The sequence below is a fragment of the Ictidomys tridecemlineatus genome, chromosome 2, assembly GCF_052094955.1.
Source record: "Ictidomys tridecemlineatus isolate mIctTri1 chromosome 2, mIctTri1.hap1, whole genome shotgun sequence".
NCBI classification, from domain to species: Eukaryota; Metazoa; Chordata; class Mammalia; order Rodentia; family Sciuridae; genus Ictidomys; species Ictidomys tridecemlineatus.
Genome location: NC_135478.1, coordinates 228,695,883 through 228,723,820, shown reverse-complemented (window position 1 = coordinate 228,723,820; position 27,938 = coordinate 228,695,883). Strand labels below are relative to the sequence as shown.

Sequence of the window (27,938 nt, the reverse complement as noted above, 5' to 3'; positions counted from 1 at the left end):
GGCCTGCAGCCTCTGGCTCAGCGTCAAGACCACTCGGGGGTCTCTGCAGCTGAGGGCCAGGGTGACCGAGGCTTCTTCCTCCCTCCCTTCTCAGCCACCTCCCTCGGGCTTTGGTTCTAGTTCTGCCTCATCTTCCAGCATCCCCATCCTGCCCTGTCCACCTGTCTACTGGCCACTGGGACAGTCCTTGTTCCTACTTCGAAACGCGTCTTTGATGGTGGATCTCAAGTGGAACTGTATTCTGTGGTTGCCACGTGCTCCCGGGTGCTGCCAGCTACCCTCTGCCAGGTCTGCTTCAAACTCAGCAAGCTGCTCCCCTGGCCATCGCCTGCTTGTCCAGCCCCCCTTGAGGGCTCTTCTGCCCTCGGCCTGCCCCGGGTTTCCTCTAGAAGTTCCATGTTGAGCTGTTGCAGGTTTCTGGGGTTGGAGCGCTCTCCTTTTGCAAGGGTCTTTCTTTTCAATTAAAGTCTCTCCTGTCTGAATCCAGATTTGCTGAGTTCCTGTGTCCACCCAGCAGGGCGCTGGACTGGGGCCGGCTCTGTCCGTGAGCCATGAGAGCAGCTGATACGTTAGGCAGCGTGAGAGGCCCTTGCCCTTGAGCAACACCAGGGACGGCCCCTGCTTCTTCCAGGTTCAGGGACCCCTGTGAGCATGGCCCACGGGCAGCGAGTCCAGTGAGGGGCAAGAGGGTGTTGGTGGCTCTCTGGCAGGAGGTGCCGTGGGGAGGGGAGGGTCAGTGGGGATTGACTGTCCTCAGCTCAAGACACTGTGCCGCAGCCCTTCTCTGACTTGGGAATCAGGTCCTGGGGAGACGGAAGAGATCATTCCAATGGCCAGAAGTAGGGATGGGGGTCATCAGCCCAAATGTGGCATCCAGACTGTCTGGGGGGCAGGGACATGTCCTAAACCCTCACTGGCAGCACTGAGCAGGCTCTTGGAAAGTCTCTCTCACCACGAGAATACCAGGGGCAGCTGGGAGCTGGGAGAGTGCTTCCAGAGGCTTCTGAGAGCCACACAGGAGTTTGAGTGGGCAGAGGAGAGGTGAACGACCTCGCGGGTCACTGGGATTGGAAACCTGGATTGCAGGCCTGGCCCCGTGATGACCTCAGGGCGACCCTGCACGGTCGGCTGCCCTCCGTGGCCTCCCTCTCCTCCTCAGTTCATTGTGGAGGAAGTGGAAGGAATGGGCCCTCGTGAGCCTCAGGAAGAGAAGCCATCGGGAGAGGGTTGCAGGACACCTCACCGACCTGTGGGTGGCAGAGGTGTGGCCGCGTCGCCCCCGCCTCCTGAATTTTGCCAGGTCCCAGGTGCCACCAGATCCATGCACTGAACTTCCTGCTGTGGCTGTGAGAGGAAACTGAGCTGTCCTCACCCTCCGCGTCACCGCCATCGACTCGTGGCCCTGTGGCTGGGGCTTGGGAAACCTGGTTGGTGTGTCACTGACACCTCCACAGGCCAAGGCTGTCCTGTGCTGAGAGTTTGCAGGCTCCCAGAGGCGCCTCATCTACGAGGGAGGGGCCGCAGAACGCTGTGCTATTTTCTGATGTCTCCTCCATCCATAGGCCTGTGGATGGCCTGCAGCCCCTTCACAACGATGGATCGGCTGCCCTTTCACACACTGGCAAGGACAGTCACCTGCCTCCATTTCTGCACCAGAACCCTCTTATGCAGATGCTGTGGATATGAAGCATCTCCTTCCACTCTCAAGTGTCGAGGGCTGGTCCCCATGCAGCGATGTCCAGGGCTGGGAAAGTGGCTCATCATGAGAGCTCTGACCTCAGCAGTGGATTAATCCATCGATGGGTTCATGATTGATGGGTTATTGGGAGGTGGTAGAAACTATAGGAGGTAGGACCTTACTGAAGGGAGTGGATCCTTGGGGATGTGCCCAGCCCTCCCTGCCCAGCTGCCAAACAGCTTTCCTCTGCTGTGCCCTTCTCTGAAATGGTGAGCCACCATAAAACTTCCCTCCTCTAAGTCGTTTTTCTCAGGTATTTTGTCACAGTGAAGAAAAGCTGACTAATACACCAGACATCTGAGATTGATTCCCAGATACTCTAAAGTGCTGGGAAATCTTATAATGAGAGCACAGAATCCCACGATCAGCACCAACTCTATGAATTTTCTCTTCAGTGCATCAGCAGAATAAAGTAGTGGTGATTATGATAGTGGAGATGGTGGAGGTGGTGGCGATGGAGGAGGTGATGGTGATGGTGCAGATAGTGGTGGAGATGTGGAGTTGGGGGGTAATGGTGGAGGTGACATGGTGGAAGTGATATGGTGGAGGCGGTGATGATGGTGAAGGTATGGTGATGGTGGGGATGGGTGGTCGTGGTAGACATGGTACTGGTAGAGCTGATGGTGTAAGTGATAGAGGTGGTAGAGACAGTGGTAATGGAAGTGGAGGTGAGGGTTGTGGTGATGGTGGAGGTGATGCTAGTGGAGGTGGCTCACGTCCTGAAGAATGTGGACTCTGTAATCCTGTGGCATTTCTATTGCTCCAGTGATCTTCCCGAATTCTTAGTAAAAAATAGTCAACATGTCATGATTTACATAAATTGTAAAGAAAAAAGGTTGTTTTATATCTAAGTCGGTGTGGGCTGTGTCATGGGCATTGCGTGTGGAGGAAGAGCCTAGGGTCAGAGAAGACCACAGGAACAGCAGCTGCCTTAAGAATGCCAGCAATCAAGCATCACTGAATAATTAGAAGCTCAGCACTGGACATTCACACCATGATGTTTAAGGTCATTACAAAGCTGGGGCAGGGGACAGGGTGGGAGCAGAGGTCTACACCTCTAGCTGCTCTCTGGGTCAGTGCCTGTCATCGCCTGTTGCCGCAGCACAGTTCAACTCGTCTTGGGCACCATACTGCCAGTATCTGCCACATCTTAATTACCCCGCTCCACGGCTGCAGAAGAGCCCGAGGAAACCAGCAAAAATGACCATGTGTTTTGTCAGCGCAGCTGCCGTGTGGGCCCGCAGAAGCCCGTCGGGGCCAGCGTGATGACCTGACTCTGCTCCTCTCTGCCCCCAGGAGAGACGCCTTATGCTTCCTGGGCAGGTCGGGTGGCTCCTCCCAGGGCGACCAGGCCTTCTGGGCGGCGGTCGCCTGCCCATGCTGTGCCCGGCGGCTCTGGGGCCGCTGTGCTTTGTTGTCTTTAAACAGACTTCCCTGGCCGGCTTCCTCGGTGCCTGGACCCTGTGCTCCGTGGGGCCACCCAGCACTTCCACGGCCCGCCGTGGGGGGTGGTCTGCTCCCACGGGTGGCTCCTGCCATGATTCTTCATGGCCAGTGGCTGAGAGCTGTCGCAGTTCTCTGCACTATGGGCTCCCCGTGGGGAGGTCACCAAATCTTTGTCCCAAGTCCTAATACAGCGTGTGGCACAGAGACACAGTGCGTGACAGCAGAGGGCTTCCAGAGCAATGTCCAAGGGAGCCAGGTGCGAGCAGGCACCCAGGGACAGCTGGAGTGTGGAAGGGCAGACGGCCGCACAGCCCTGTCCCTGCCTCCAACGGCCAGGCCCAGCCTGCAGGACCAGCCTCCCGCCCTCCTGGATCCTCCTTGAGGTCCCCTTCCCGGTTACCCGCTCCCCGAGGGGTGGCAGTGGTTTACAGAGCACTCAGGAGGTGTGAGGCACCGTGAGTGGTTCAGAGACACAGCAAGGACCCGGGAGGAGGTGCGCAGGTCATACCAGACACGATGTCACCGAGAGAGAGACCAGATACCTGGGGGGTCTTAGCTGTGGGCCCTGGACCACTCCCCGCGGACACCGAGGCCCACGGTACCTGGGGAAGTCTGCTGCAGGTTCCATGAAGAAAATGGAGGAGGGCAGAGGAGGGCAGAGGAGGGCAGAGGAGGGCAGAGGAGGGCAGAGGAGGGCAGAGGAGGGCAGAGGAGGGCAGAGGAGGGCAGAGGAGGGCAGAGGAGGGGTCGGGGAGCTGAAGTGAAGCCGGGGTCTGCGAGGAGCCCGTGGGCCTGACGAGGACCGGGGGGGCTGGCCTGAGCCTCAGGGGAGGAGCTGGGCAGGTAGAGTGGGCCTGCACAGAGACCTGGTGAGCAGGGCCGGGAGTCGCGGGATGGGAGGGTCCCATGACTGAGGCTTCTAGGCCGTGGCAGAGGTTTGGTTGTCACCTGAGAGAAGAGGGGGCCACATCTGCTCATTGTGACCTGGTGCAGTTTACAGGGTCACTCTGCTCCTCCCTGGGGTTGGCTGGGACGGATCGGAGGCCAGGTGGGGGACCTGTGGGCCAGAGGGGAGGCACCTGCAGGAGGGGGCCCCTGCCAAGGACGGTGGGCAGCTGGAAGGGACAGGTCTGGAGGTGGAGCTGCCCTGGACGGCTGCGTGGGTGCGGGGGACAGCGGCTCTGCTTTGACTTGATCAGGTTGAGCTGCTGTTTAGAAATTGTCAGAAGACGTTCTGGACCTTGTGAAGGGGCACAGGGCCATGGGTGTGCCTGCAGAGCACGCTGGGCTGGCGGACGGATAGGCGACTTTCAGCTCTGTGGGGGTAGGGTGCACCTGGGGATGCTGTCCCCCGAGGTGGCCCAGTCACCCAGCCTTGTGCTTCCCTGTTAACCCCTGTACCCGAGCTCTTCAAATGCCCTTGGGGCTGGTTCTAGCTCCTTGCTGGTTCCCTTGTCCATTACAAGTAAAGCTGTGACTTGTGTCCCTTCACTGTGCCCGAGAATCACTAAACATAACCATCCTTCAACCATGCCCAGAGGACACTTGGGACAGCCGGTTAGCTCCGCGTGGCTGACGTTCCCAGACAGGTCAGGTGGAGCCGTGAGGGCCACAGCTGTCGCCTCTCAAGAACACAGTGTAGAACTTTAAAGAGAGAAAGGAGAAGACCAGGACAATTCTTTCCCTTCCCAGACACCTGCCCAGGAGCCTGGATGAGCCCTCGAGCCTGCCCTGTGCTCTGTGCCATGTCTGTAGTCCCCACAACCACGATGACAGGAAACGCTTTTCTGTTTTGCTTTTTAGTGAGGCTGAGGATAAATCCAGGGCCTTGCGTGGGCTAGTGGGAGGCAAGGGTTCTGCCACTGAGCTATCCCCAGGCCTGGGCAACTTGCCCGAGTCACAGAACTACAACTTGAACCCTGTGGTCGGCTGGAGAACATCCCCCTAAGCCAGGGTCATCGCCTGGAAGCTCTAGTGACGAGTGGAGAGGCTACAGTGCATAGGGCAGGCCCCCAGCAAGGACTCCTCAGGGCCCAAACGCAGCAGTGCTGAGGCTGGGACATCTGGCTTAACGGTGACACTGTCATCTCTAGGGGGTGGCCTCCTCTTGAGACATGCCCTGCATCCTGGCTCTTCTCACACCTGCGATCCTTTACTTACTAGTGACGGTCCTTCAAGTCTCACCCCTTTCCCCTGCCAGCTGCAATTTCATGGCTCTGAACTCTGGTGCTCAGTTTCCTGATGGCAAACACCAGCTGTCTGCTTGCCTCTGGTCTCTGCTTTCTGACCTACCCCTGCTCGCCTTTAAGGTCTCAGGATGTGCGACAGACAGAGAAGCAGTAAGGGAAGTGACATCTGCTCATCACAGATTCCTAATGCTTGTGGAACACGTCATCTCGTTTAGCTGAGCCCAAAGTCCAACAGCCAGCACCCAAACTTCGAGCTCTGACTGGGGCTGATTTCTCATTGTCCTTGAAGCTAATCATGCCTGCGGAAACAGCACCACCAAATTGACTCAATGAGACTTTCAATTAACTCCAACAGATGGCTGAGATTTTCCAGGTGACTTTCCCTATTAATTCAGAGAGTTGGCTGCACCAGGCCCCGGGAGGCTGGCGGGGATGGGAACAGTGAGATCTGTGGGTCTTCAGGAGAGGAGCCAAAGTCATAATCGGAACTTTGTTTTATCCCAGAAAAACATCATCAGCCAAGCTGATTCGACTCCTCTGAGCAGCGCACACGGAGGGCAGCCTGCCAAAGACAGATGGGCAGAGCCAGGCCCTGGAGCAGCTGCCAAGGGCCAGGTCCACCTCCTCCCTGGGGAGACGTTGGTCCTCCTGTGGGAGGGGGAGGAACAATCCAGGGCAGGGAGAGGGCAGCAGCAGCCCTGATGGAAGCAGCCCGGTGCCCGCTCTGCCCTCCCGAGGACCGCGGCTTCAGGCCCCATTAAGGGCGAAGAGCGGGGAGCTCCGGCTCTGTGCGGGTTCTTGGTTGGGTGAGGACAGCGGTGAGGGCCATTCAGAGGGTGCTGGGCGTCCACCACTGAGCTAGACCTGTCGGGAGCCAGAGTAGAGGGCCCGGCCTCTTGTTTTAGAAGTTGCCAGAAGGTTCTGATAATGACGAAGAGCCAGGCTGGAGGGACACAGAGTTGGCGCTGGATGTTTGCGGAGCCATGAATGAATGAGTTGGGGCATAAGCAGGCCCCTCTGCAGTGCCGTGGGGACCTGTGGACGCGCGGACCCCCAGCACCCCGCGCTGCCCCCTGCTGGAGTCTCCACCCATAGTCTCAACAGAGGAAGGTCCACCTGGGACGTAACTGGACACTGGTGGTGTAATCAGCCCCCGGCTGCTTGAATTTGGGGGCAAAGCTGAACTGATACTGAGGAGGCTCCACTTTGGCAGATCCTACTCAGTTGTTTTGACTTAACAAAAAACCTACCAAACCAGATACTGATAAGAACACGTCAGTGACATGGCTGACGTGCTCTGGGGTTGTCCCCAGTGGGAGATCTGGCCTGAGAAAGGCGGGAATCACCAGCCCCAGGGGGAGCTGGTCAGTTACAGACGCCCTCTGGGGCTGCTCCAGACGCGGGGACCACTTGAAAACATTCTGCCTCATGGGACTTTCTGGGGAGGTTGCACCAGGGAATGCCATCTAGCGTGTGCCACGTGCAATCAGTGCCACCCACCCGAGACATGGCCCTCTGGGAAAAGCCCAGCCTCCCGGGGGTCAGCGCTCCTGATGTCGGCTGAGCTGCAGCACCTGCTGACTGGGGTTCACTATTTTCTCCCCTCAGGAACCCGATCATAAAGCAGTAGGAACACTTTAGAACATGCACAAGTCTGGTCCCCGGGAGACCACACAGTGACTTTCATCTCAATCCTCCTCCAACCCACGAGGGGGAAGAACACAGACCTCATCCGTGGATCGTCAGGGGGCATCATCTCCAGGTCGTGGGTGGGTCCGTTCAAGCCGATGACGTGCAGGGAAATGCTGGGGTTCTCGCTGCCGGCCTGTGGAGCCAAGGGCGGAGACGGGAGTGAGTGACCTCATGCTGCAGAGCGCCCAGCCTTGCAGACCCTTCCCAGAAGAGGCACATGTGGGGCCGCAGGAGGGCGGAACGCAGCACTAGGCGTGGCCTTCACCACGTGGAGGACAGGCCAGCCACGGGTGGAACTTTAAAGTGAGCAAGGAGAAAACCAGGACAATTCTTTCCCTTCCCAGAGCACCTGCCCCTTCCCATTCCGTCCAACAGGCTCATTCTGCTGAGGTCAAGCGAGTCCCGCTGGCCTCGGCACACCGTCACGGGAAGGGGAAGACGAGATGGGCAAGGTGCACGCAGCCCAGCCACGGGGAGAGCGAGCGGTGGAGAACGTCCACCCACGGCATCGATCCTGGGCAGCGAGCCACAGGCTGCTAGGTGCAGGGAGTTCTGGGGGAGGGGCAGGCACTGCTGGCTCTCAGAGGCTGCAGTGAGGCCCGGCAGGGAGGGGCTCCCTTCAGTGGCCAGTGGCGGCTGGAGCCAGTGGACAGGAGCCGCATCCCACTGCTGGCCTCAGCCTCCCCCAGGTGAGTGGGCTGACATTTTAGACCAGGCCCTCCCTTGCGGGTTAAGGCTGTGTCGTAATGAAGTGAGTCTGGATGCCCGTGCCTGCAGAGAACCCTGGGTGTTCTGCTGCTCTTTGGGTCAGAAATTGACGGTCCTCATCCACTCAGGCTGCTGTAACAAAGCACCCCAAACTGGGAGCCCTTAAACACCGCAATGTGTCTCCCTCAGTTCTGGAGGCTGCAGGCGCAGGATCAAGGTGCTGGCACTCGGGGTCTGTGAGGGCCCCGTCCACACAGATGGGCCTTGTCACTGGGTCCTCTCCTGGTCACCTCTCCAGAGCCTCCTTTATGAGGCACTAATCCCAGTTATGAGGGCTCCTCATGGCCTGGTCACCTCCTAGGTGGTCACCTGGAGGTGACCTCACCCAGGAGGTCTACCTCCGAATGTCTTCACCCTGGGGCAAGGATCTCACTATGTGCGTTGGGGGATAGAAACTTCCAGACCACAGCAGTGACCAAGCACAAGGTACACTGGCCAGCCCCTCCCAGGGACAGCCAGAAGTTGTTCGGACTTCTCAGAAGTCATGTCCTCGAAGGCTCGTGAAGAGGAAGTGTGGCACCACGATTTTTGTCACCCAGTGTCATGGTGAGGGCAATGTATTTATTGTGGTTCCAGGGAAGCTCAGGCAAATGATGAACAGCCACTCAATTATTTGAAGTAAAGTAAACCTGCCAACGAATTCCACGCAACAAAGATGGGAACTTAATGCAACGTAATGAGAAGTGACTGATCTTGCCTGTGTCTACGGCACTGCTCACCAACAGGCCTGATTACCCACCGCCTCGCTCCTGGGCGCCCGGGGCTCATGAACCATTCAGGGCCCGGCTCCTGGCGCTCGGCTCACCTTGGGATAGTGGTAGGGCTTCACGGTGGGGTAGGCGGAGCCCGTGTAGGTGGGCAGCTCCATGAGGGGGACACGGGAGTCGTTGATGGTGGCATAGGCCAGCCTCGTGCCATCGGGAGACCACCAGTGCGCGATGTGGGTCTTCAGAATCTCCTCTGAGGGAAACAAAGGAGAGCACGATGAGCAGGCAGCCAGGGGGCGGAGCCAGGGTCATTCGGGTGGCTGGACCCGCAGGCTGCACATCTGTGCAGGGACCCTGCAGTGTCCCCACGCCGGCGTTCCATGGGGGCCCAGGAAGTGTCTGCATTTGAGAACTATGAGCCTAAGGAATGCTTTTTAGAGAAAGCTGGTCATCATTATATTTTAATTATCTTCTTCAATTTCATATTCCCATTATTATAATTGTTACACTTTTCTAAACCCTTTCTCTGCTAATGAGTGCCTTTGAGTGGAACTACTATTCTATGTTGGAGATGGTTATTTTAATAACAGAACTAGAGGAAGTCAGCTCACACTGGTGTGGCACATCTGGACAGAACCAGTGAGGAAGGACGGTCCTCCTGGGAATGCGCACAGACACACAGCCCCCTAAGACTCAGCCCGGAGGAGACAGAATGTGTTAAAGGCCAGGTGTGCCTCACCTTAACAGAGGGCGTGGCTTCACTGTTTGGCTGAAGAATGCCAAAGGGGCCTCTTAGAAAGGACTCAGGTGGGAAGGTGACTCGAGGCTCAGCGGGAAGCACCTGTCATTCAGCCCCATCCCACAGGGACGTGGCTAATCAGTGTCGCCTACAGACGGGTCTCCTAGTGTCTGAAATCCAATCCAGAAGGAAAATTCTACTGCAGCCCCAGGCTGCAGCACAGAAGGGCAGACACCTCCAACGCTCCAAGTCAGAATGCCTGGAGTCAGAGCGGCCCTCACGGTGCTGACCGCTCACAGGTCAGGAGGCTCTCTGTGAGAAAGGGAACCTTGTCATGTGAGCCAGCCCTTTCTGGGTTTTCTTCTGGAATGATGTCCACGTCATAGCACACAGGAGTCTGGCTGCACTGGGAGGGTGCATCACGAGCCTGCTGGGCCCTGCAGGACTGGGAGGCATCAAGGACCCGAGGATGCATGAGAAAGATCGTGTGCATGTCCTCAGTGGGGACAGGCTGGAGGGAAGCTGGGGTGGCCACCACGGGAGGACATGGTTGTTGGGGGGACACAGCAGGGAGACTGGGAGCTGGCGCCAGCCTCGGGGTCTGGGGGACTGAGAGCAGATGGGGGTGAAGACGCTCCAGGAGGATGCAGGCCCTCCCAGTCGCCCACCCCCATCAGGCACACAGTGGGTCTCACTGCCGGGTGTCGGAGCCCGGAGGCTGCGAGGTGGGGGGTTTGTGCCCCCCCCATGTCCCGGGCACCTTCGGGTGGAGGAATTATGAGCTTCATTATGTGCTCTTCTCCTTTCAGACAGCTCCTCCCTGTCTTCTAGAGCACCCTCCTGCAGGCAGCCCAGGGAGACTCCCTGCAGAATGTGACGTGGGCATGGGACAACCCCAGCCCCCGACAGCAGAGCCTCAGGGTGCACGGAGCCTGTGGAGAGGACGCTGCCCCCAACTGCCACCAGGGGTGCCCCAGGCTGCAGCACAGAGCTAAGGGAGAGTGGACACAGGGCCCTGAGTCCTGTGCTAGTGTCACGAGGCCCCATCTGTGACACTAGGGGCTGTACAGCAGCCCTAAGGTCCCTTCCACCTGCAATGCTGTGACCTTGGGCATCTTCCCAGCTCCTCAGAAGTGTTGCCACTGCCTGTGGAGCAGGGTGGCTGAGTCTCAGGTCTGCAGGAGTCTCAGGCCTCCTACAGGATATGCCAGAGCCTTTGGCAGCTGGAGGAGAGGGTCAGAAGTGACTGTGTGCGGAGTCACCTGGCACCGAGAGTGACAGACTCCAGCACCTGGTCTGCTGGAAAAATCGGCACCTTTGAATGCAATCTGTGGTGATTCTGCTCAGTCACTCCTGCCCTGCAGGCAGGAGGAAGGGGTGACCAGCAATCACGGTGACTGAGCAGAGTCGGAGGGACAGGGCGGAAGGGAGCCCATCTTTCTGTGGTCAGCGGTGGAGCAAATCCAGCTCAGGGAAGGCTGAGCAGAGAAGCAGGGCTGGCAGCAACCCAGGCTCCATGAAGGAGGAAAGGCCGGGCAGACACAGCCCTGATGGCCAGGCACCCCAGGACGCTGCCCGTCCATTCCTTCTCCTTGAACCCGAGCAGCCTCCAGGACTAGCGGTGACCATCGTCAGCCCTGGGCATGACTAGGCCACTCTTGTGCCATCCAACATGCCCGCTCACAGGGGGCCAGGCAAGGGAGGCCCCGCCTCCTCTCCACCACCTTTGTGAACACCTGGTGTCTGGACCTGCCCTTGGACCAGAGGGAGGTTCAGCTGCTCGAGCCTGACCAGCAATAGACAGGGAGGGCCACCCATGGACCCAGGAGGCCGAGAAGAGGGGTGGAGGCCTGAGCTGGGTGCAGAATGATTTCTGTCAATTCCACCGACACACGCAGGGTATTTCCTCTGAGCTCAATTCACTGTTCAGAGCATCTGGGTGCAGATTACACAAGGTAGGCGTGGGGCAGACCTTGAGCCCACCTCCCTGGGGAACGACACACGTCTGCTGCCCACCCGGGGACCAGTGCCTGTTCCTTTAATCCAGCCACAATGCCACAGTGGCACATGGAAAGGTGTTCTGACGCCAAAGGTGGCCCCCAAAGCCTATAACTGTATTCCCCTATATGTGTTTTACCACATCACTCCTTGGCGTGTTCATTTTCTGTGTGGTGGTCGCTCATTACAGAGATAATTAAGTGTAAGAAACTAGGGGGAAGGCCTGGGCAGATGAAATCCTGACTTCACAGCATTAATTATGAATGCCCCTATTCGGCAACATTTTCCTCAGGAACACTAGCTTAATGAGGCAGTTGCTTAAATGCCACACACCAAATAATGTAGTTGAGGAACAGAGATGTGAAGACAGAGGGGAAAATTCCCTATTTCATCAACTAAATTAATTGCTTGAAACTTGCCTGGGAACAGAATCAATAGCTGGCCTTTCTGAGCAAGTACCATTAACTCAGGCCAAGGAGAGGATGTGTCTTTCCCTCGCCTTCCCTGATCTGCTGGGGGACGATTTAAGTATCAAAAAGAAAGACACACTTGGGGACATTTGCTCGTCCATGGCCACCTTTCTCTCGTGAAGAGGCCCCTGTGTCCACGCGGCTTGGCTCACAGCAGAAGGGGCTGTTGCCTTCCCTCCCTATCAAAGCAATGATTTAAAGTGCTTTTCATTCACTCCAAACCGTGCTACGGGCCAGACCAGAGGACAAACCCCCTGGGCTCAAGGGGGTCAAGAACAGTCCAATACAGGGGAGTCTTCACCCCTGGAGGTCATTTGGCCAGTGCAGATTGAGAGACGGCCACCAGTATCCACCAGTATGGCTCCTTCCCATTCCTCAGGCAGTCTTTGGGGGTGTGCAGGGCAGCACCCAGGATGTGGTGGCAGTGCTGTTGACACAGGGCTGGCGGGTTGGGCAGAGTCGGTGCGTGCTGGGGTGGGAAGCTCGGCAGGGCTGGGGTGCAGCCTGTTAGGGACAACCCACCTGAGGGCAAGGAAACCCTGCCCTGGTGGCAACTGGATGGAGCCGGGGACCTCAGGCCAGTGGATGAGCAGACAGAGAGCCAGCACCGCTCGGCTTCCCGGGGAGGTGCAGCCTGAGAAAGGGCAAGCCGCAGCAGCCAAGGGGGCATGGCCGTCGCCAGGGGCTGGAGGCGGAGTGGGGCCTGCAGGGACAAGCAAGGCTACCCCACGCAGTGCTGCAACCGCTAACTACCTACTCCCTGTGCACTTGAGAACCGCGGCAGGTAGGGTCAAAGTGTTCTTTCACGAGCTTGGTGCAGCCATCCTGTGGTGCATGGGGATCTCAAACCACGCGTCTGGCACTCCAAATGTGCACGATCTTACTAACACACCAACAAACCCCCACGACTGGAGGCACGTGCTATCTCATGGAGTAGACGCTGCCCCCGGGGACGGAACGCATGGGGCCACATGGGCATCCATGAGGTGTGCTTCTGGATTATTTGGGGGACTGCGCCTTCCTAAAGAGAGAAAGGACAGGGCCTCTGGAGGTCTGTTGAGGGTGGGACTGTGAGTGGCAGGCCCTCGCTGAGGTTTGTTGTGTGTCCAAGAGAGACATTGATGTTCTAAGCCCTTGTGCCTGTGAACGTGACCTTGTTTGGAATTAGGGTATTTGCAGATGCGATAGTGGCATAAATCAGGATGGGCAGGTCACACTGGAGTGTGTGGGTCCTTGATGTCCTTAAGGAGAAAAGTGACAGGAGAGACACACAGGGGAGACTGCTAGGAGATGATGGAGGTAGAGACTGGAGGCCCGCATCTGCAGCCAGGGTGAGGTCCCCTTCACAATGGCAGCATTGGAGGCTCAGGGAAATGGACTTTGGGAACAAATACTGAGCACTCAGCTGGTACTAGACCCTGTGCCTTTGGTGGAGGCAAAGCTTAGAAGTTTATAAAAAGTGAAATATGAGCTGCCACTCACAACCCCCATATGCCAGAGATCAGCACAGAAACCTTATGGACCACGGGGGCTGGACACAGAGGAGTTAGAAGGAAGTCAAATAAAATTAGAGAGAGCTCTTATTGGGAGGTGCAACAGCAGAGTCTGGTCTTTGGCCTCAACATCCACACTCCTTCCTCTTTTAGAACAAGAGCCAGTGAGTCCCTGCTGGGCACGTGGCCTTCCAGTGCCCACAGCACTACCCAGGCCCTGCAGGGCAGGAGTGGCATGTGACCAGGCCTAGGCCTGCCTTTAAGGGGACAGGGTTGGCCACCACAGCCTCTTTTCCCCCTTGCTGCTGACTGGAGTGAAGACTTGGGGATGGGACCTTGTCATTCCGGTGACGGTGACACTCTGGCAAGGATCTCAGAGGTCATGGGATGGTAAAAGTTCTCCAGTCCTTCTTACCAGCAGGAGCTTCTGGCAACCACCTGGAGCCGGAGCTGGATGTTAACCTTCTCACATGGAAGACAGAGCTGGATGTTAACCCTCTCACATGGAAGACAGAGCTGGATGTTAACGTTCTCACATGGAAGACAGAGCTTCCGACAGGTCGGCTCTGCAAAGGGCTGAGCCCAGGAAAGACGAGCTTCTCCCGTCCATGTTCTAAGGCGCTGTGAGAGGGACACGCGCTCTGTGAGAGCCGAGGCCGCACGTGCAGACCAGGGAGGGCTTGGGGAAGGGAGGGGACAGCACTGCAGGGTCGTGAGTCAGGCCAGTGCTGTGGCCTCCCTGGAGTCTCCTTGGCGGCTGGATGCATGGGGTGCTCTGTCTGGCCCTGAACGCAGCAAAGAGAATCAGGGCGGCTTGAGGCCACCCAGACAGGGAGAGAAAGCGATGCGGTGGCTTGGGGACGTGGCTTGGGTGGCTTGGGAATCAGACCTGCAGCATGTCCTCTAGGGTTCTGATGTCTGCCCTGGAGAGGGGGATCCACAACACACTGCTGGCCTCATTTTCTGGGTGAGGCAAGGCGAGGTGGGAGGCCAAGGCTCATTTTTGCCAGAGGCATGGTCCTGTCAGGGGCCCTGAAATCCACGGCTAAGCCTCATGTTGAATCCCCTCGCTGCCAGCTTCCAGGCCCCCTGAGCTTGGTGGGTGATCATTCTGTTGTTTCTTCAAGGTCATTTCTGTGCAGAGGCCCAGGCAGGTCAGGCTAGATGCCGCAATGCCATGCTGGCTCCATAGATGTAACAAGCCACCATAGATGCACAGCCACCCAGAGCAGCAAAAAGCATCAGCAGCATCTTCCGAACACAGATCCATAACCATAGTCCTGTGCCGCAGAGCAACTGCCGTTTATACTGCAGAGCTGACAGTGGTCTTGTAAGGTCACAAAGGAGCTGAGAACCTCTATCCCCCAGTGACACTGTGACTGCCACAATATCCCAGTGTAACACTTGGCTCACAGGCTGGTGCTGGTGTAAAGTAACCTGCGGCTCTGCCACAGTCAGGTAGTGTGACATGCTTGATAGTGACCATAAGCTGCTGTGTTGCTGCTTATGTGCTTACTGCACTGTATTAAAGTCACTGTTTTAGAGCAGACCCTGGCAGGAATAAGAGTCTAAGGAAAGCAGTGAATGCTATGCTGTGTCGGCAGCAGCCTCACACTCCTGTGCCTAGGCTTCTCTTGCTGGCATCAGGAGGCTGTCAGGTGACTGACCTGCACCATCTAGATTGTGGACACAGACTCTGTGGGGTTGGCACAGTGAAGAACTCACCTAATTATGCATTTATCAGAACTGACCCTGCTGTTAGTGAAGCACAACAGTACTTCATGACCTGATCTGTGGTTATTAGTGCCCATTGACACCTTACTATAAATTATTCTATTGAGATCAACAATGTGTGCTGGGTGTTGTAGACTCTATCTTTTGAAATTGGCCACAGTGGTAATTCCGGAACTTGAAACTTCTGCAAAGAGGTGATGTGCTTCCCCCTGAACCATGGCAGTCCTTCAAGAAGCTGGAACCAGTGGAATGGGGTATAAACTGGTGCTGTGTAACTTCTAGATCTGCTGTAAAAGGCAGCTTGGCTGACACCCTTGACACCATCCGCCATGTTGTGAGGAAGCCCTCGCCACATGAAGAAGGCACCTGGAGGTGATCCAGCTAGTGTCAGCCACGGGACACGTGTGCATGGGAGCCCTGGGTCAGATCTAGCTCAGTCATCCAGTAACCCTAGGGGTGCAGAGAGAGCCATGTTTGCTGAGTTCTTCCTAATTTATAGATGTTACTGCTTTAAGTCCTTGAAGTTTATATCACTGAGGTCAACTTCATAAAAGGTTTTGAATTAAAAAACATTAAAATATTTTGAAAACAGCAAGGAAAGAAAGAAGCTGAGCCATTGGTTAGCATTCCATTCCTCTATTTTGCTCTTTGGGTGTTCCCCAGTCTTCCCTCTCCATTTCCACCACGGGCTCTTGAGAAACGCCCAGAACTTCTGGCCCTTTGCCTTCTATTCACGAGCCTCATGTCCAAATAGACAGCAGCCGGTCTGAGATGTTTTCTTGGTCCTGCCCACTGGCTAGCTCATTCCACTGCTCATGTGCTCACTCGGGCACTGTCCACCCATTTGTCCAGTCGGCGGACATTCTCACACAGCAGAGGACACGAGCTCTGGCCAGACACACAGAGGCTGGCCAGGAGCCTTGCAGTCACCAGGCAGGGGCACATCTGCTGACTGGTGCTCCTAACTGTGTACTTGGAACAATGCTGGAGGTCTGAACTGGAGTTGGCTTTGAAACAGGGGGCCCAACCGGCTGCAGCTGGAATGAGGTGAGGCAGGACTGAAGGCCATGGTCAGGGCTAGGTTTGCACAGGCTCAGGGCAGGGGGGAGGAGGACAGGGAGGAGAGCTGGTGAGGTGGCTCTGGCCTCTGGGGTTGGTCTCTGGCCTGAGCCCTATGGATCTACCCCATGGGTCACCCCCTTGCCTCCTGTGGCCACCCTGAGCTGGGTGAGAGGGACAGCTGTTCCTGCAGGGAAGGCCCTTGAGTTAAACATAGAAACAGCCTGGGGATTCACTCCCCTCCTCCAGCACCCTCCATGGCGTGTTGATGAAGGAGGCATTTAAAGTACCAGTGGGTCCTCAGCAGGGAAGATGATCAAGTGATAATCCAACATATGCAAAGATCAGCTGAGCAGCAAGCTGGAGAGTGCGCCTCTGTGAGTCTGCAGGAGCTGGCTGGGGAAGGGGGAGCGGCAAGACTGGGTGGGGGGGCGAGAGGGAGGCTGAGGAAGCGGGGCTCGGGGCTCCTCCCCTCCCAGACCTACTTACAGCCATCACTTTATGTTTTTTTTTTTTTTCCTAAAGAAGAGTCCTACAAGTTTTATAAGCTCTTGGCCTCACAAGTGGGGATCTGTTTCAATAGGGACAAAAATAACTTTTGGAGAAAAATTCATGGTAAAATTGCCTCCGTTGGACAGGCGGTCCCCACCTGCTACGCACAGGGCACGTGTGCTGTCACGGGAGCTGGACAGGCTGCGGGATAGGGCGCCAGCTCTGTCCCCCTCTCTGGGTCAGCTCTTGGGCTATGAATGAGAGGGCTGGCACTGGCCACAGTTTCTCAACCTTTGAGACTCGAGTACCTTCCTAGAGGAAGACGGCAGATGCGGCCCTTGAGTGCAGCTTGAAGCACTCAGTGTCTCCTTTAAGGGGACTCACCTTTCCCTCCACACAGCAGCACTTGGTGCCTTCGGGAGTCTTCAAACGTAACGTGACGGCCACTTATCTGTCTACCTATCACTGAGGATGGTCATGCAGTTCCCTGGCCTCTCTCCCGACCCCGGCTTCTCGAGGTCCCTGACTTCCATGCGACTCAGCTTTCTCTTCTTGTAGTAGTAGATTCTAGAACTCCTGCCTCCAGACAGAACGTCACCCTCCTTGCTGAACGTCTAAAGTCACCAGCACCTGCAGCTCCTCGGCAGAGCTCCAGCCACCCAGTCTGCGAGCGGCCACACCTGCCTACCAGAGAGTGGGGTGGGCTCTGGAGTCTCAGGCGAGTCTGGGGAGGGCTCAGGCACCTGGGAGGCAGGGGGCGCAGAGGCACTGGGTTCCACGTGGCGATGGACACACTCTTCGGGTTCCTGCCCTGCCACCTGTCCCTTGAGCTGCCATTTCCTGGCCTGAACACCTTCTTCTTCCATTTAGAGTTGAGGGGACCACTGGGGGACATGCAGGCCCCTGCAAAAGCCATCCTGGCATCAGTGAGGATTATCATCGGGGACGCTCCCTTTCGGGGCACCCTGGACTTCCCATCCTGACAGCTGTCCACAGCACCCGCTGGTCAGGCACGGTGTTGCCTGTTGCAGAGGAGAGCGAGTGTGGGTAACCAGCCAGGGGCAAGGATCTCACTGTGGCCAAGGATACAGGAGACCCGAATGCCCTTGGCCTCTCGATGCTCAGTGCCGACAGCCACTTGAGGAGACCTCTTGTTGCAGGATAACTCTAGGGACACATGCCTCCTGGTCCAGCCCCAGTTCTGCCTGGTCTCTGAACGGAGAGGGAGGAGCAGGGCTTTGTGTCCTGAGACAGGCCAAAGCTTACCAGGGACTCTCCTCCACAGCAAAGGGGAGGGTCCGCTTCTCAGGGGAGATGAGCCAGGAGGGGGCACAGTTTTGACAGTGGAGGGTCCGTGCCCCGTCCGTGCTCCACTGCTTAAGGGGAACCCTGGAACTCGGTCGGGCATCGCTACAGGCTCCCGGTCAGAGGAGGTCAGGGGAAGGCAAGCTGCGCTGGTCCCAGGAGGCTCCTGGAGAGGGACTGGGGCCAGGGCTGAGGGTTAGGAGAGTGCGGTCAGGCCATCCTGAAGTGGCCCCTGGGCCCTGCTCAGGAGCGCGGCGTTGGAGATTTGAATCTGGCTCTGCCACTTGCCGTCTGTGCAACCTCAGGCAAGTGAGTCAGCCCCTGTCTCCTCTCTGTACGGCAGGATAGTAACAGTGAGGGTTCTACTAGCCAAGGTGTGTAGGATGCTGCTGCTGCTTCTGCTGCTGCTGCCCTCTGCAAGTGCTGGGGCGGGTCTTCTGAGCCAGGGCTGCATGCTGGCCTGGGGTGTGGAGAGAGGCGGGGCCCAGCTGAGGCAGAATGTACCCAAAAGACGAGGCCAGGGTCCCATCCATCTGACGGTCAGGTGAGCTGCTGGGAGCAGACGAAGCTCTCCATCACAGGAAGCCTCATTACCAACCACCCCCTCTGCAGAGGAGAGTAAGAGCAGCTTGTTCACGCCGCCCCCCAGGGCCAGGGCAGGAGTGCTGACCTGCCAGGGCCATGGGACACAGCCTAAAGCACTGGCGGGTTTTCATGGTTTGTTTTTCAAATCGTCTGTGGAAATTCTACTTCCTCTGCAACAGCACAGACCAACAAGCAACCCCACTCAGGTCTACCACTTTCCCTTCTTATAATAATAAAGAAAGACTGCAGTGAGGGTGCTGACTCTGGGCAGGTGAGACCGACCCAGAGGGACCAAGGAGCACATCCCAGTCCACAAAGCATGCCGCCCTGACCCACCCCTTCCTCCAGCCCCAGCAGACCCCCAGTCAGGGCAACACTGTTACTCTCCCTACCAAAGCTCACAAGTGCACACTTGTGTATGTGTGCATGTGTGGGAGTGTACTGTGCACATGTGTGCATGCATGTGTGCATGTGTATATGTGTGTACACACACACACACACACACACACACACACGGTGTTTCTTAGGTTTCTTATTCTTTTCCAACAAGACCTAGCAGCCTCAGGGGGCACTTGGCAGAATACAAGCTGAGACGAGGAGGGTCCCCTGGCATGAGACCTGGCTGCTCTTGTTGCTTAGGCAATTAACTCATTCTATGCCCAGAACAGCCCTCCAGCTTCTCATGGCAGGAAACTAAGAGGGAACGTTTAAATACTCCTACAACCAGAGGGAACCTGTGGGAGATGGGCTGCATTTGTGCCTGGGACTGACCACAACTCATCAATTCAGCTCCTGAAATATAGAAAAATAGAGAAGAACTTCCCACCACACTACTGTGATTTGATATTAATTTAATAATCTATGCAGAGATTGGTGGAGATTCTTGGGATCACCCTGCAGTGATTTTTAATTTCCTCGAGCAGTTACTGTTTTCTTCTGGGTATTCTGCCAAAGCTGAGCATTCTCTTAATAGCAGCAAGTTAAAAATACTAAGGTTCTGAAATCAGAATTTTGACTGGATAACAACTTAACTACCTGTTGGTCCTTATCACAATTTGTATTTATCAAGGATTTCTGAAATTTATTTTGTCCTTTTCTGAAAGTTTCTGTTTTTACCACAAAGCAAATTTATAACCTTAAAGTTGTATGTAATATTTCTTTATAGTTTGGCTTTAGTTTTAAAATTATATGATGAGAATAATATTTCCTTTTATGATGCACTCTAGAAAAGCTCATTATAGCACATTTTCAAAGAAAATCCTAACTAAGCCATAGACACCTTAATCAGACTGAGAGATTCTGCGTAATTATTTCCTAATATCAGTGAAAACACCTTTAGAATATCATGGATATCAAAAACATTGTGTGTCAGACAGAAAATTGGGTCTCGAGATTTTTTAAGAGGAAGGTTAATTAGCTGTGAATTACGAATAGTGCTCAAAACAGTTTTGCACCCAACAGCATCAGATTATTAAATTTTCCTGGCTCTATTGTTCAAAGACCAAGCGACAGCCTTACCACTTGTTCAGACGTATCTAACTACAGGTGACAGCTGGAGGGTTCTGTGCCAGCAAAGAGGACTCAGGCCTGTTCCCATCACCACTGTAGCAGATACGGGGTCATTCGTAGTCACAGGATGTCCTCCCGCAGTTCCCAGGACACAGATGCAGAAGCAGACAGATGGAGACAGGCCAGGCCAGGCCAGCTAAACCCCTCCTGGGCCCTGTCTCCCTGCTGCCTCCTGGGATTCTTGGGGTTAATGGTACAGCCTCAGGCCGACACCTCTCTGCGGGCTGTGTATGGTGCTCAATGCCATTAAGGACAAGGTCACCTGTTCCAGGTGGGCACATTAGCCTTATTCTTCACCAAGCCTGGACAGGGTCCCTAAGCTGGACAGCACCCTCCAAGTATAGGCTGCGAAGGTGACAGGGAGAGAATGACCAAAGGGCAAAGCTGAAGTCCACCCATCAATCCCTTTTGGCAATGACGATGGGGGTGTGTGAAAGATCCCCACACGGGGACGACGCTGGCAAACCAACACACATCTGTCCTGGCCCCACACCAGTGCCCAGGGGGCACCCCCATGTCCTGGGTCACCTTGGAGCCAAGCAGCACCCCTTGCAAGGTAGGGCTTTCAGAAGTGCTCTTTGGCTTAGCTCCTGGGCCAACTTTGCTCGCTGCATGTTCCGGAACCACTGCATGGCAGGGTGTGGTGTCACAGACCAGCAGAGTGCTCAGGACAGGGACAGGTGGCTCTCATGGTGCCAGATCTGAGTGCCCTGCTCATGCCATGCACCCGGTGGGTCCAGAGGAAGGCGTTCCATCCACATTTCAGCGCCCCTGGAGGGCTCCCTTCTCTGCACTCACAAGGGTCTCCATTTTGCAGGTCCTCACAGTTGGGCAGAGACGTGTCCTAATAACTGACTCAGCAGCGTGGGTGTTTTGGACCACGTCCCATGTCACACACATACAGACCTGGCCCTATGGCCTACGGAACATTCCCATCCTCACCAGTCCTCGAGCACTGACGTTTTCGACCCTCTCTCACGTTATCCATTCCTGTTAAGGTTTCTGTCCCCTCCGGCTGTCCCATTTCATTGAATTGACTTCAAGGTCGTGGTCTCAGGTTGAAGGGTGTGGACTTTCCAACAATGAGTCCAGTGCAGCACGCCTGTGCCTGGTGTCCCCACCCCAGGCTGAGCTGTGGACAGCAGCAGGGCTGTGGGTGGGAGGAGGCTGCAGTGGGTGCCGCGGTAATGGACCTGGACGTCTCCACCAGGCGTTAGCCAGGGGCCTTAAGCACAGCATGCAGAGGCCGCTTCACACGCTGCACTGCGAGATGGAAGAGTGAAACCTGGCCCTCGCTCCTGTTGTATGTGAGGAACTCAAGAGGGGTGATGCGCAGAAAGGTGGTGGCCAGTGTTCCCCACCGCGAACCCCAGAAGGTTCTCCGACTCCTGTTGCAGCTCCATGTATGCCTTGAGTGAGTTCATCTTTCCCCACTGGCTTTTTTCTTTTTCCCTTGATGGGTGCTGTGAGAATCACAATATTAAAGTCACCCTAACTGCCCACCCTGTGTCCTTTGCACTTCGGTGGAACTCAATGCCGTGGGAAGAACGGTGTCACTAAACCTGCACAGGTATTTCCTGCTAGTTAGCAAACACTTACAAGATGCCAGACACTGTGGTGACTCTTGTGACCCTTCTAGTGACCCGTGGGTAGACTTTGTTGTCCCGTTTTGCAGAGAGAGCCGAAGCTCAGAGACCATGGAGGCTTGCTCCAAGCCAAGGAGCCCGGTGCCTTGATTTTGCTCCAGCTGTGATGTGGAGCCCGGTCCACCACTGGGGCACACGGAGGCTCCCTCCAGAACAAGGAACCTCAGTCGTTTCTCCAGAATCAAAGGACAGGAGCTGGCAGAAGCTCCTCCTGGACAGCCATCCAGAGAACCAGACTCCAGCTAATTTCCTGTTCTACTTGCAGTCTGGCAGTTGGCCACGCCTTGCCATTTGGAGACATCTGCCAGAGTGACAGCAGTACTGCACAGTGTCATCTTTGAACGGGGAAGAGACAGACCCAAACAGCACAGGCAGTGGGATGGGGTTCAGGATTGTCCTAGAGGACGTGGCTCGGGATTCCGACTGTGAGCGGGGCTTGCATTCTTGCTAAGCTACTGCTGCTGCATTGATAGCCAAACGAAACCCCAGGCCCCTGAGACATCTGAGTCCTAAAAATTCACAAAAGGCATAAATAATGTGACTGATAGATCTGTACCGGAAATAAATGGACCCGTTCTAAATACGGAAAATCTTATTTATTCCTTCTTGCATCTGCTGCCTTTTCCCTGCCACTGAATATTTTATCCAAGGTGCTGAGAGCAGAACTTAATGGGGGTTAAAGAAGAAATCACTGAACCGTAAGCCAGAAGGCAAATGGAGCCTTTACCTTGCAGCCTCACTGGCTAATCAGTGCTGTGCCATTTGCATATCACGCAATGCAAGTGACTCATTATCATCAGTGGGATCTGCAGATCAGCTCCGGGAGCCTGGGAGGTGCAGGTTGCCGGGCTGGCCACCAGGTGGCAGCATCACTGCCCTGCTCCCTCACTGAGGAAGCAGGGAAGTTGAGGTCCAGCTTCCTGGCAGTCCCCTGAGGGCTGGCCTGAGCGCCCGCCTCCTTTCCTCATAAGGGGCGTGCGGGTGGGGGGCACCAGGGCTTCTCTCTGTGGCCGTAGGCATTTGGAAATCCCCCAGGAGCCACGTTCAGGGGCGGGAGGTCCAGGCCTGCTTGCCGTCCTGTTCCACTGCCCAGGTCACCAGGGAGAATCCAGGACAGGTGGCCAGCTCACTGCAGATCCACCCGCTGCACAGGGCACCTCTGCCTCCCCGCACAGGGGCACAGGGCCTGCCATCCTCCTGCACAAGGACAGTGATTTCAGAGTCCAGCATTGCCAGCAGCGGCGGTGACTGAGGGTCTGACCTTCCCTGGCAGAGCTCCATTAGGGCAGCTCAGGAAATCCATGCTTCCCCTCCCCAACACACCCCTCCTGTCTCCAGTGGCCTGCGTTGGTAAATCTCAGCACACACCACTCATTCGGAGCAAGAAGGCCCGAGGCACTGGAGAGGCCATGTCCAGGCAGTGTGAGGCTCCTTACCTAGTTTCCAACTTCTCTTTCAGTCTTGTTTTCCCCCAGTGATGATTCTTCCAGCCTCAGTCAAATCCGCCATGAAACAGAGTTAGGTATGGAAGTCCCTGGCACGAGGCGGTGAGCCGCAGCCCAGCCTGCAGGTAAAATGGCAAAGCCGAGAGGAAGTCTCAGAACCGCCGCTGGAGAGACCGCGGCTTCCCCGGTGCTTCTGCGGAGTCCCGCCAAACACCCAGAGCTGGGCTTCCTCCTGGGTTTCTGGCTTGGTCCTCTCCACACTTGTGTGGCTGTCCGGCTCCCTGACACCCAAAGAATCCTTTGTCTGGCTGAGGAGCCAGGGTCCTGGCATGCTGACGGCTTGGCAGAGATGACCAAGTGTTAGGCTCTCCCCTGTGACCCCAAGCCACAGTGGCCTTCGGGATGACCACTATCCTTGCCAAAGCCTCCCAGTCACCAAGGAGCATAGCTGTGGGGGCCAGAACCCCTGGACATCTGAGCAGATGTTTCCATAGCCTTGAATTCCAACATATCCTTCTGCCAAGTGTCTCAGTGAGCTGTGGATTCAGACCATCCGGTCACAGTGTGCGGAAAGGGCATCTTGCTCTGCGTGGACTCCTCGGAGGCAGTCTGGGTCCTACAGCACCTGTTTCCATGAAGGACCTGGCAGAAGGCGCTGGAGAAGAACACACCCCAGCAGATGGGCAGCAGAAACTGCTTCCCAGGCCATCCCTGGCTGCCCGGTCAGGACCCTGTCCACCACTCCTCAGGGAAGGGCCGACACCTCCTGCTCTCCCGTCCCTCTGTCTTCTCCCTGTCCTTCACTCGCTGTGCGTGGGGCCTGCCCTGCACGGCAGCTGATGGATGTGGAGTGACAGGGACCTGACGTGAGATTCCCGAGTGGGGAGGGCTGCGGGCCACTGCCAGCTCCGGAGCATCTTCAGGGAATGTTCCGTCTTCCACCAGTTCCTCGTCCCCTCCTCCCTGTCTAGAGAGCAGGCACCTGAAGGGGAAGCCACGTGGCTGTGGGTAGGGTGTCACCCTCAGGGGAAGCTGAGTGGAGGGACCAAGGGTAAGACTTGATTTCAAAGGTCTGACAGATCCAGGAGGGGACCCAGCGACAAGGAGGGGGAGCAGTGGAGTGTGGCTGATCCCAGCCAGCCCTGCAGGGGCCTGGCCGTTCTGTCCCGAGGGTGGCACAGAGCCGGGACCTGCAAGTGACCCCTCCAGAACTGTCCAGGTAGGGCACTTCCCCAGGAAGCACGCTGCAGGCTGGTGCCACACAGCTGATGGCTGTCTTTTATTGAACCGTGTGCCAGGTGTATTTACGCCTGCAAAGAACCCAGGGTGCTGGGTGGACGAGTCTTTCCACTGGAGCGGGAAGGTCCCTCCTCTTTGGGTTGTTCTGAGGCTCAGGTGACCTCTTCCCTTGGCTGAATGGACGTTGGCTTTGCTCTGAACACAGGGTCCATGGAGGGTCTGATTCCTTCGAGCAGGTAGTCTCACCTGGGGACAGGGAGGTTGCCAGAACTGCCTGGTTAAGGCCTGGCCACTACACAGACGTCCTGGTGTGGAGCCGGGAGGCGTGTGGGAAGGGGATAAAGAGGCCAAGGGCAGGGGCTCCACCCTCCCCACTCCCGACGGGGAGCTGGCTGTAGCACATGCACAGTAGAAGCGGGCAGCCTTACCAGGTCCTACAAGGCCACCTCATGCCATCGCGCACTGATGGCTCAGTGTATGGGTAGGAAAGTGGAGGAGCTGAGCACTGTGCAGACATCCCGGCCCTGTGTCCAGGATGGGAGAGGAACCGGTGCACCAAGGGGACAGCAGCTCAGCAAGGCCAGGAGCTGCACACGGAGTGGCCCTGAGCACCTGTGGTCAGCTTTGCCTCCTGTGTCCGCAGCCTGCGTCGAGCAGGAAGCAACACAACACTCAGCAACAGGCACGTGGCCTGCTGTCCTTCCACAGTTTAAGAAGACAAGGAAAAAGGGAATTGGAGTTCCCAAGGGCGTCTGTATCAAGAATTCCAACCGCAAATACTTCCACTTCATCAGGGCCCTACCAAGAAGGTGTGTTTCTCTCCTCTTTCTCTCCTTTTCATAATGAAAAGGTTTTAGAACTATTGCCACCAACACCCGTTGTTTATCAGCATCTCCCAGAACCAGGTAATCAATGGTAAGTGACATTTCTCAGGACCAGAGGGAATTCTTCCTGTGCCTTTGGAGAACACTGGATTTCTCCGTTTTCCTGAGCTTTCACAAGTCCAAGCAGGCACCTCTTCATGCTGAGTTGAAATAAAATGAGATTTTCTAAAGCACGCCCCGAGCCTACACTGGATGTCCCCTGTACAGCCAGCTGGATTCTGAGGACAGATATTGGCCCTTTTCCTGTGTCAGTGCCACAAAACAGCCATCCGGCACGTGCCCCGACTGTCCCAGGGAACCTGGGCTTCTGGGGCAATCCAAGGCTCAGTTCAACGCCCATCAGATCACAGGCCTGGAGAGGAGGGGACGTAGTGCAAGGCCTCGTGGCCTTTGTGACCCTCCCAGTGCAGGGGCCATGGCTGCGTGACTGTGATTGTCCCTTGGTCGTACCCCTCAAGCATCAACACGAGGTGAGTTTGCCAGGATGAAGTACAGACCCCGCTCTCTCTTGGCATGTCCTTCCCTGAGTGCTGGGTGCTCCAGTTGGGGACCCAGCACTTCCATCTGCAGCACGTGCCCATGGCCTGTGACCTGGGCATGTGCTCTGTTTCCGAGCCTTGAAATGCCTTTCACAGGATGAGAGGGGTGGGGTGGGGGTGGCGCTGAGCAGACACGCCAGGAGGGCGGCCACGTACACCTCGGGTGTAGATTCAAGCCTCAGCTGACGCGCACATGACCCATGTGACTTCCATTGATCGCAGGCCCCCTGCTGTGTGGCCACAGGAGGGTCACCAAACACCATGAGCCCGAGTCTCCACCGCTGTGCAGAGGATGAGGGCAGAACATGCCTTGGCTCTGAGAGGACTCGGTGAGCTGGTTCACGCAGGGCCCCAGTGGACGGAGCCCGCGTGGAGGGCGGAGAGTGGTCTATTCCTGCTCTTCAGCTGAGGGAGGCCGTGGCTTGGCATCTACAGGGGCCATCCAGAGCCGAGCCGACCCCAGCTGCACACCCCGGGCTCTGAGCAGGGGGCAGGGCTGTGCCACTCTGGCAGTGGAACTGCACGTCCGAGTCTGCAGCAGGAGGCTGGTGTGCACGAAGACCTCCCCTGTGTCGGCGCTGGGCTGGGGCAGTGCCAAGAAGGAGGGCGGGGTGAGGGGGCTCCGCCTGGACTCAGGGGCTTGAGGAGGCAGCCGCAGGGCCTCGGCAGGGCCGGAGGAGAGAGGGACCCGCCACCAGTGTGGCTTGGCCTGGCTGCCTCGTCCACCACACCCCACAGGGGCCCGCCTCACCCACCACTCTCAGGCTGCCCTGTGCAAACAGCTGGAAGCCAGGAGGCGTGTCCCTGGGTCAGAGGTCAGAGGAAGCACAGGAGGGGCGCTCGCGGTGGTCTCAGGCCGTCCCTGTCAGAGCCGCACGAGGCCCAACTGACAGCTTCAGCTCTGTCTCCATGGAGTGGATTTCCCACGCTGTCCACGTGGGAGAGCGGGCAGGGCAGGAAAGGCTGCCAGCTGTGCCAGCCTCTGGGGGCACCAGGCTGCTGCTCCATCTCCCACGCCCGCTGCCTGCCCCCTGGCAGGCCCGACAGCCTCGCGGACGCCCGTTTCCTTCAGAGCCTTCGTCTCGGCCTTTCCCTTCACAGCCTCCTTGGGTCGTCAAAGACGAAGCACAGATGACTTTTAGGGTGTTGGGTTTCCACCGTCATCGGCACAGTTTCACGGAGTCCCAGGACTCTGGAGCTCCTGAAGGAGGCATGTCTCTGCTGGGTGTCAGTGACACAGAACGGTGACCAGCCTGGATCCCGCCAGGCACGGAGCCCGGGAGGGTCCGGCACGGCTTCTGCAGGCTCTGAGCTGCTGGGGCTCATCCTGCTCCTCCCCGCAGCGTGCCACGGACGGCGCCCTGTGAGTGGACAGAGCCTGTTTCTGCACCGGGACCGGGGATCGTGAATCACAGGCGTGGGAGGAAAGGTGGAGCAGGGCCCCCTGCGTTCCCTGTGGTGGAAATCACCAGGTGAAATCGCAGCCATGCTTCGAGGTCACCAGTGTCTGTGTGTCAGCTTATCTGAATTCCCACGATGGCCTTCGGGGACAGACACTGCTGTGATCTTTGTTTGCAGACAAGGGAACAGGGACACCAAGATGTTAGACCTTCATCCAAATCCACAGAGCCTGTGAGAGGTGAAGCCGCTGTCTGACGCAGGCACGCTGCCCCCAAGGCCTGCTCCCACCCCCCCAGCCTCACCCAGCGGCCCGACGGGGCTTTGTAAAGAAGCTACCCTTCCCCTCGATTTGCTGACGGTGGTTCCCTGTGTTACCTACACTTCCCGTCAGGTGAACCAGAGATGTGAGCAACCGGAAGTCCCAGCAGCCACACGTCCAGGGCTTCAGCGTAACGTACGTATGTGGACACCAGTCCCAGTGCCATCGCCGTTCTGGCCTGTAACTGACTTAAGGAACATCACTTCATCAGGAGGCCGCTGGTGGCTGTGGGGATCCATCTGATTCACCACCACCTGGTCCAGTAGCCCAGGCTGGTCACAGATCAATGGCAGGCAGAGTCCCCAACCAAGAATCTACACCCCAGTGCGTTTCAAACATCATGCTCTAGAGGTTTGTCTGAGGTTTTAAAAGTAGTGTAAGAGGCATTAGCAATGCCTCCCTGGAAAAAAGAAGAATGGCCAGCTACCCGACTCCTCTGTTTATACTCAAAGGACTTAAAATCAGTGTACTACAAGGACAC

At 56.7% G+C, this 27,938-nt stretch overlaps 1 protein-coding gene across 6 annotated transcripts in view; it reads right to left on the bottom strand.

Moving 5' to 3' along the window:
- The window catches only part of Dpp6 (dipeptidyl peptidase like 6), an 860,191-nt gene that overhangs the window by 115,374 nt on the left and 716,879 nt on the right, over positions 1 to 27,938 (bottom strand). For all 6 annotated transcript variants that reach the window (XM_078040897.1, XM_078040899.1, XM_078040896.1 and 3 more), the window contains exons 9-10: positions 8,639 to 8,793; positions 7,101 to 7,198 (exon numbers count right to left, since the gene is read on the bottom strand). In XM_078040897.1, the coding sequence (XP_077897023.1) occupies positions 7,101 to 7,198; positions 8,639 to 8,793 (253 nt within the window). The remainder of the gene's footprint in view (positions 1 to 7,100; positions 7,199 to 8,638; positions 8,794 to 27,938) is intronic.